At 46.9% G+C, this 8084-nt stretch overlaps 1 protein-coding gene across 1 annotated transcript; it reads right to left on the reverse strand.

Moving 5' to 3' along the window:
- Window positions 1-1245: 1245 nt before the first annotated feature.
- Window positions 1246-6725, reverse strand: LOC122695079 (keratin, type I microfibrillar, 47.6 kDa). Its single transcript, XM_043904561.1, has 7 exons — window positions 6317-6725; window positions 5241-5323; window positions 3964-4120; window positions 2601-2762; window positions 2381-2506; window positions 1989-2209; window positions 1246-1770 (listed from the first exon to the last, which is right to left on the reverse strand). The coding sequence occupies exons 1-7, from the start codon at window positions 6662-6664 to the stop codon at window positions 1653-1655; spliced, it is 1215 nt and encodes a 404-aa protein (XP_043760496.1). The 5' UTR covers window positions 6665-6725; the 3' UTR covers window positions 1246-1652.
- Between the last annotated feature and the right edge of the window lie 1359 nt (window positions 6726-8084).

An 8084-nucleotide genomic window follows, 5' to 3' on the forward strand; every position in this document is an offset into this window, starting at 1 on the left:
AGAATTCCATGAACAAGCAGGGAAGAGGGACACCAGGAATAATGGAAGAGATTAGTCATCTCTAAGGGGAAGTGGGAAGTTAGTCTTGCATGACCCCAGCTCCACACTGAAAAACAGGAGTCCAGGTAACACCAGTCAAAGGGAGGAAAAGAAGGACCTAAGAGGAAGCTGGAAATACACAATCTTAAAATTAGACTCAGAGCCCAAGAATTAGTATTCAAGGTTAAAAGGGTCAATGGCAATAATATTAAGGCTTGTTACATGTACGGGGCTTCCCTAGTGACTTTTTTTTTCTTTTATTATGTGTATGTAATGCCATGCCTCCAAGTACAGTGACCATCATAATGTGAGACACCAGCCCAGGTGCTCTCTCAAAGGAACAGTCTGAAAGTTAGGGAAGTAAACAACACCTGACGCTGTCATCTGGTGAGTAAGACTCTGCCCAGCCTTGTGCTGCATGTTTCACATGGAGGGCAGAGAAGGTTTGGGAGGCAGTTCCCAGGTTCTGGTACTCTTGCTTCTGGGCTATGACAGCACTCTGTCTAGGAACTTATGATCTTGGTGATGGTGGGCTGAGGCCCCCATGGAAGAAAGAAATTGATCTTAAGCCTAGAGAGCCCAGAGTTGAATAGAAGGAACTTACCTGTACATGATGCTGTTGTCCCCTTCCTGTGATTCTCTCAGATTCCCTTTGAAGAAGTTGGCAGAAAATATTTGCAGATACTCTGTGGTGGATTTGTCATCCCTTTCCTATTGTCTTCCTCCAAAACACAAAATCCATGGCAGAGGGAGATATCTTTGAGGGTAGTTTGGACAGCAAGGAGATGAAACCAGTCAATCCTAAAGGAAACCAACCCTGAATATTCATTGAAAGGATTCATGCTGAAGCCGAAGCCCCAATACTTTGGCCATCTGATGTGAAGAGCTGACTCATTGGAAAAGACCCTGATGCTGGGAAAGATTGAAGGCAGGAGAAGGGGATGACAGAGGATGAGATGGTTGGATGGCATCATGGACTCAATGAACATGAGTTTGAACAAACTCCAAGAGATAGTGAAGGACAGGGAAGCCTGGCATGCTGCAGTCCATGGGGTCACAAAGAGTCAGACACAACTTAGCAACTGAACAACAACAGACCATCTATTGGGGTGATGACTCCTTCATCTGATGGGAAGACCACTGATTCTTTTTTATCTATAGAAGACACCCAATTTTGAAATGAATGAATGAAAAGGACAATTACCATTTTTGTGCCAGAATAAGAATTTATTAAGAGATTAACAAGGGATATTTATCACTTCTCCAAAGACCAAAAGAGTGACAAGGAAGATTTCTTCCAATTATGTTCAGTTTCATAGCTTCCCTACCAGCTCAATCATACTTAATGTAATTATTTAAAATCACAGATAAGTATATATTAGAGCATAACACATTAGGCAAATGTATCTTTATGAGCATAGACATTACTTGATCCTGCTGTAGATTTCTTCGTGGGACTCAGAAGACAGAGCCATTGGTGGACTTTGCAGCCTCTTGTGTTAAAGGATCTAGCTGGGAATTCAGTGGAAGCTGATGCTTGTTGAAGGCTGGTCCCAGAAGTAGAACTGAGATGTGACTTTGGAGCCCTTGACCTCTTGCTGGCACTGAGGCCTCTAGTGAACAAAGGTGTTGCAAGGTCCACACCGAGCACGTGAGACACAAGGATTGGAGATGCAGGGCCCGATGGGCCTTTCACAAGCGTTGGTTGTGGCACATGGGTTGCAGGGGAGCCTGGAGGCAGAACACCATTAGAGCATGTTACAGGAAAGTGAAATGAAGAGTTAGAAAGATATGAAACACATTTTGTGTAAGAATATTGTATTGTTACTTCCTCTGAGTGCCTCCAGTCAAAAGCTTGAAACTGTAAGTTAATTTCCATCAGAAAGATCTTTCATCCTCATAGCAACCTCACAAGCCCCCAAGGAGAACATCACTAGCCTCCTACTCACTTGCAGTCCTCGCTGTCCAGCAGTCCCCGGTACGTGTTGATCTCACACTCCAGCCGGGCCCGCACGTCCAGCAGCACCTGGTACTCCTGGTTCTGCCGCTCCAGGTCACTCCTGATCTCCGCCAGCTGTGACTCCACGTTGCCAATCAGGCCCTGCACCTGGGCCAGCTGGGAGCTGTAGCGGGCCTCCGTCTCTGTCAGGGTGTTCTCCAGGGAGTCTCTCTGTCAGGGGAAAGGGGAGAAAGGTCACAGAGCTGCTCCTTCAGGGACTTCTCCATCACTTCCAAACAAGTCACAAGCTCGAAGAGTTCAGGAGAGGGTGGTCTGGAGGGCATCCCAGTGCCCCTGACTCCCCAACTTCACCTCCTCACCATGAATCTCATCAATACCCACCAGGTTGTGCTGGGCCTGAAGTTCCACCTCCAGAGCGTTGACCGTGCGTCTCAGCTCGATGATCTCTGCCTGGCAGGACTGCAGCTGCTCTGAGCTGGACACCACCTGCTTGTTCAGCTCCTCAGTCTGAAACACCAAAGGGCAGAAGACAGGATCAGATCCCACCTGAAGGGCCCCAAGGAGCTGAGGGTCCTGAGAGACCATGTGCTGAGCTGCTCACCTGCCTGATGTACCATTCCTCCACGTCCCTGCGGTTGGTCTCCACCAAGGCCTCGTACTGAGCCCTGGTCTCGTTGAGCACGCGGTTGAGGTCCACAGTGGGGGCGGCGTCCACCTCCACGTTGAGGCGGTCTCCCAGCTGGCTCCGCAGGGTGTTGACTTCCTGGTGGAGGAAGGGGACAATTCAAAGTATCTCAGAATATCCTGATGCTCTCTTCTGGGAGAGTGCAATTCCACTGGTGATTATTCTTAAGCTTTCAGAAGCTCCATTCCCTCTGATCCTCTCATTAACTGGGTTCTATATTCAATGAGTAACCTGTGTCTTCCACTTTACAGAGTGCTTTCAAGTCCATGGCCTCTTTCCACCCTTGTATTCAGTATACCACTCCTCACTTGGAGGTGCGGTAGTTTGGGCTGAGTTGACATGCACTAGACCATAATTTTAAAAGCCCAAACACCCAGTCCAGTGTTCTTGCCAGTATACCATATAGCCTATGGTTTGAACCTTAGCCATGAGTAATAAAAAGGATAGAGTCCAGCTAAAGAGGAAACAAAGAATGCATACTTCTTAATCTGTCATCCTGGGAGAGAACAGACCTAACTGATCATTTCTTGATTTCACTAGTTGAACTTTTGATAAAGGAAATAGTTATCTGCTCATTTCAAGGCTAATCTCTTCACAGACTCAACACAGCTTAGCGCTTGGGCTTGAGTGGGTGTCAGACAGATATAAACTGGATCTCATGCCTACCACTTTCTAGACTAGAAGCTTCTAGAAACCTCAGGTGCTTCATCTGTAAGATGAGAACTATCTCTGGAGTTCTAAAGCACTTAGCACAGTGTTTGGCACACACCAAGCACTCAATTAATATTAACTATCACCATTTACATTGTTCTGGAATCTAAAATTTGCTCAGAATATCTGTCTTCTTTATCATGCAACTAATCAAGCAATGATGTGAGTGCTTTTCAGTGAATAACAAAAGGAGCTCTGAATGAGAAAAGAGAGTGGGGTTGTGTTTCCAGCTCAGCCCTCTCTGCAGGGTGGTCTTGCTGGTGTCCCCAGTGACTAAATGAAGAATTGGGGTAAAAGATTTCTGTGGCCCCATGTGCTCCACCCTGGGAATGGAAGAGGCTGTGGGTGCTGCCTGGCTGTTGACCTTTCCTTATTATTGGGCTTGCAAACTTCCTTCACCCTCATTCTTGCCACCAGCAGAAAAATCCTTGCTTCCTATCAGATGATTCATTCTCTACAAATCCCTTTTTGTTTAGAAAACAGATTCTTCAGCTAGTTGAGCCTCTCCCGCACCCCACGGTGGTAGGAAACAGGCCTCAGCAAGTTTGGTCCTGTTGGGGAGCTTCACCTGCTCGTGGTTCTGCTTGAGGCAGATCAGCTCCTCCTTCAGGGACTCCACCTGGGCCTCCAGGTCAGACTTGCACAGGGTCAGTTCATCCAGGATCCTACGCAGGCCATTCAGGTCTGCCTCCACCAGCTGCCTCAAGGACACCTCTGTCTCGTACCTGTGACGCAGAGAATCAGGGTCAGGCCTGGCCTTGACTCTAGTTTGGTTTGATTTGTCAGACATCTGGGAGTTGGGGCTTGTGGTTTTTACAGCCATCTCATTGACTCAAATTTTCAACATGGAGCCAAAGCTCCTGGAGGAAAAGGCACTGATAAGAATTGATGCCTTTGAACTGTGGTGCTGTAGAAGACTCTTGAGAGTCCCTTGGACTGCAAGGAGATCAAACCAGTCAACCCTAAAGGAAATCAACCTTGAATACTCATTGGAAGGACTGATGCTGAAGCTGAAGCTCCAGTATTTTGGTCACCTGATGCAAACAGCCAATTCATTGGAAAAGTCCCTGATGTTAGGAAAGACAGAGGGCAGAAGGAGAAGAAGGCATCAGAGGATGAGATAATTGGATAGCATCACCAACTCAATGGACATGAGTTTGAGCAAGCTCTGGGAGTTGGTGATAGAAAAGGAAGCCTGGTGTGCTGCAGTCCATGGGGTCGCAAAGAGTCAGACATAACCGAGCAACTGAACTGACTCATTGGAAGGACTGATGCTGAAGCTGAAGCTCCAGTATTCTGGTCACCTGATGTGAACAGCTGATTCATTGGAAAAGTCCCTGGTGCTGGGAAAGATTGAGGGCAGAAGGAGACAAGGGCATCAGAGGATGAGATGGCTGGATGGCATCACCAATGCAATGGACATGAACTTGGGCAAACTCCAGGAGATGGTAAGGGGCAGGGAGGCCTGGTGTGCTGCATCCCCTGGGGTCACAGAGTTGGACATGACTGGGTGACTGCACAACAACAAGTATTTTCTAATAAATGAAAAGACAGCAGATTTAATGGGATAAAAGCCCATAAACCATGAGATTTCCAAAAGTAATACACTTCCTCCAGTCCCCTAATTGGATTCTGTGCTTAGCAGAGCATCAGGGGACCATGACTTCTACACTGGATGGGATTCAAAGATGTCCTCTGGAAAGAAAAGCAGGCAAGGAGTCTGACTCTGGAGAAGAGTTGTCCGAGTTCTGGTTAGCAAAAGTTTGTCAATGTTTATTGGTATAGAAGACAGGCTAAGAGGAAGGAGAGCAAAGAGGCAAGACAACAGCCCCCTTGCCCACTCACTTGGTCCTGAAGTCATCTGAGGCCAGCTTGGCATTGTCAATCTGTACCACCAACCTGGCGTTCTCAGACTTGCTGCACAGGATCTAGAAGACCAAAAACATTCTAGAATGAGCTTGGTTATCTTGAGCTAACAGCATCCCTACTAATTCACTTACATGGAAGAAACAGAATGAGAAATCACAGTGGATCTTATATAAGATTATTGCCCATGTGAAATAGTTGCTCAATATTAGAGAACTCAAACTTGAGGGGAGGAAGAATGCAGACATATGCCAGAAAAGTATCAGTACATACACAGTTTTTCCTTTTCTTTCCTAATAAGAAATACTGAGAAGCTGACAATAATAATAATAACTAACATTTCTCTTTAAAAACCTACTCTATGTCTGGCATGGTTGCAGGAGCTAAAGATACAAAAATGAGTGAGCACTAAATCTTGCCCTCAAGAAACTTCCAATTCAGTGGAGAAGATCAATATGTCAACAAGCAATTGGAGGGGGTTGAGTCAGAGACAGAGCCATGTGCGGCCAGCCATCCTGGATAGCTGGGTCCTCCTAGGGAGTTTATACTTTTTCTTGTTCTAATCAACTATTCTATGCCCTCACTGGGCACTGTGCACCAGGAGAAGCCCAGAGGCTTCTAGGTCAAGGTGATGGAGTCAGGATAATTAAGTACCCAGAAGAGGACATCAACAAGAGGTCAGAGCAGCCAAAAGCCCAGATAAGGGAGAAATAATTTGGCCCAGTTCTTACAAAAAGTCTCGCTTTCTCGGCTTCCTTCTTGGGCTCAGTCTTTTCTCTCACCTCAGGGTAATAATTCCAGAGTCGGCAAATACACGGAAGCATTCAGAGGCAGCTTTTAATTACAGTTTATTTATGCAAAGTGCTGCTACCTCCACAAAGACTAACACTATGCAAATACTCAGATCTAACAGTCCTGGTCCTAAAACGGACCCTCAGGAAAACAGAATGAAAAAGCAAGGCGGCAATCGAATAGCTTATATTGTTCCTTAACCATATCTCGGATTCTCTCCCTACTACTTCCTGCTGGAGGCAATGGAGTGCCCACCCCCTCACCTTCTGCTGGAGCTCCTCGATGGTCTGGAAGTAGGACTGGTAGTTGGGGCACACGAGGGGCTCCTGCTGCTGGCTCCGCTCCAGGATGCGGCTCTCCAGCTCTGCGTTCTCGCGCTCCAGCTGCCGCACCTTCTCCAGGTAGCTGGCCAGCCGGTCATTCAGGAACTGCATGGTCTCCTTCTCGTTGCCATTGAAGGAGCCCTCGCAGAACCAGTTGCAGCTTCCCACGTTGGCGGGGATGTTGCAGGCCCCAGGCAGGGTGGTGCCACAGCAGCTTGAGGGCACGCAAGGCCTGGAGGAGCAGCTGGAGCGGAAGCTCAGGTTGGGCAGGCAGAAGTTGTAAGACATGGTGCTGGAGGGAGAGAGGTGCCCGACTGAACACAGAGTCCAAGTTCACCAAGTCACAGAGTTGTGGGTCCCCCTCCTCTTGCGAGCATTTATACCTGCTCTGCAGAGGGTGTGGATGTGGAAGACAACCCTTCTTTTCTTACTCATTTGGTTGTCAAAAGCCCTTCCCCTTGGTTTGCTATGTTTCCTCAGAAGAGTCCCTCAACTCATAAAAGACTTTACTTGGGCTTCTTGCTAAGTCAGAACTCCTCTTCCATGATGGGCATCAGTGAAATAAGAGCTTCATGGTGTGGCTTCAAAGGGCTGGACTCATGAAAGCCCTGACCTTCATTACTGGGGTGTGGTTGGTCCAGGGACACTATTGCTTCTTCTCTTTCTGGCTTGACAGCCCTGACTCTGTGGCAAGCCTCTGGTTCTTCTTGCTGAGATGGAAAAACATAACTCTTGCCCATATATCATTCGCTAAGTCAAATTCCAAATTCATGGTTTTAGAAAGAGGAATAGATCCTTTCTGTGCTGTGCTGCGCTTAGTCACTCAGTTGTGTCTGACTTTGTGACCCCATGGACTGTAGCCCACCAGGCTCCCCTGGCCATGGGGATTCTCCAGGCAAGAATACTGGAATCGATTGCCATGCCCTCCTCCAGGGGATCTTCCCAACCTAGGGATTGAATCCAGGTCTCCTGCATTGCAGGCAGATTCTTTACCATCTGAGCCACCAGGGGAGATCCTCTAGGACCATTAAAATAGTTCCTAGTGGTTTTGTTTCCTAATATGATAGGCATATCAGGAAACATATCCATAATCATGTCAATCAATAAAATAGCAGATGGTCACCAGGATCAAAGTTCATACAGGGCACTGTGAGAAACAGAAGACAAGACCAAGGCTGTGGTCAGAAGGAGCTCATACTTGTTGAACACCTGTACTAGCCCAGAGTGGTACTAGACACTCTTCACAATCATGCTATTATTCACATCTCACCATGACTCTTCAAGGTACCTGATAATATCCCCATTTTACAGATGGGAAAATGGAGACATACAGGACAGGGATTAATATGTTGTGAAGCCAAGATTCCAACACAGATCTCTGTTCTTTCCATCATACCATGCTGCTTAAATAAATGAACTACCTCTTTCCCTGAGTTATCTCTGCCTTTTCTCTGAGCTTTCATTTCACTTTGAGCATAACACTGCATGACTTATATGCTTATCTTTCCATGTATTTCAGTCCCCAAAAGCAGTTGTCTTTCAGTTGTGAAGTTGTATCCAACTCTGCAATCCCATGGACTGCAGCATGCCAGGCTCTTCTATCCTCTACTATCTCCCAAATTTTGCTCAAATTCATGTCCATTGTGTTGGTGATGCTATTCAACCATCTCATCCTCTGCCGCCCCCTTCTCCTGTTGACTTCAATCTT

Source organism: Cervus elaphus, chromosome 5, assembly GCF_910594005.1.
Source record: "Cervus elaphus chromosome 5, mCerEla1.1, whole genome shotgun sequence".
Taxonomy (NCBI): Eukaryota; Metazoa; Chordata; class Mammalia; order Artiodactyla; family Cervidae; genus Cervus; species Cervus elaphus.

What these genes read in the sequence shown, in the direction of transcription:
- LOC122695079 (XM_043904561.1), bottom strand. Translation starts at nt 6,664, where the DNA reads ATGTCTTACAACTTCTGCCTGCCCAACCTGAGCTTCCGCTCCAGCTGC. An exon ending in AGGAATGGTACATCAGGCAG is followed by an intron (nt 2,507 to 2,600) that starts GTGAGCAGCTCA and finishes TTGGTGTTTCAG; the next exon opens with ACTGAGGAGCTGAACAAGCA. An exon ending in TTCAGGCCCAGCACAACCTG is followed by an intron (nt 2,210 to 2,380) that starts GTGGGTATTGAT and finishes TTCCCCTGACAG; the next exon opens with AGAGACTCCCTGGAGAACAC.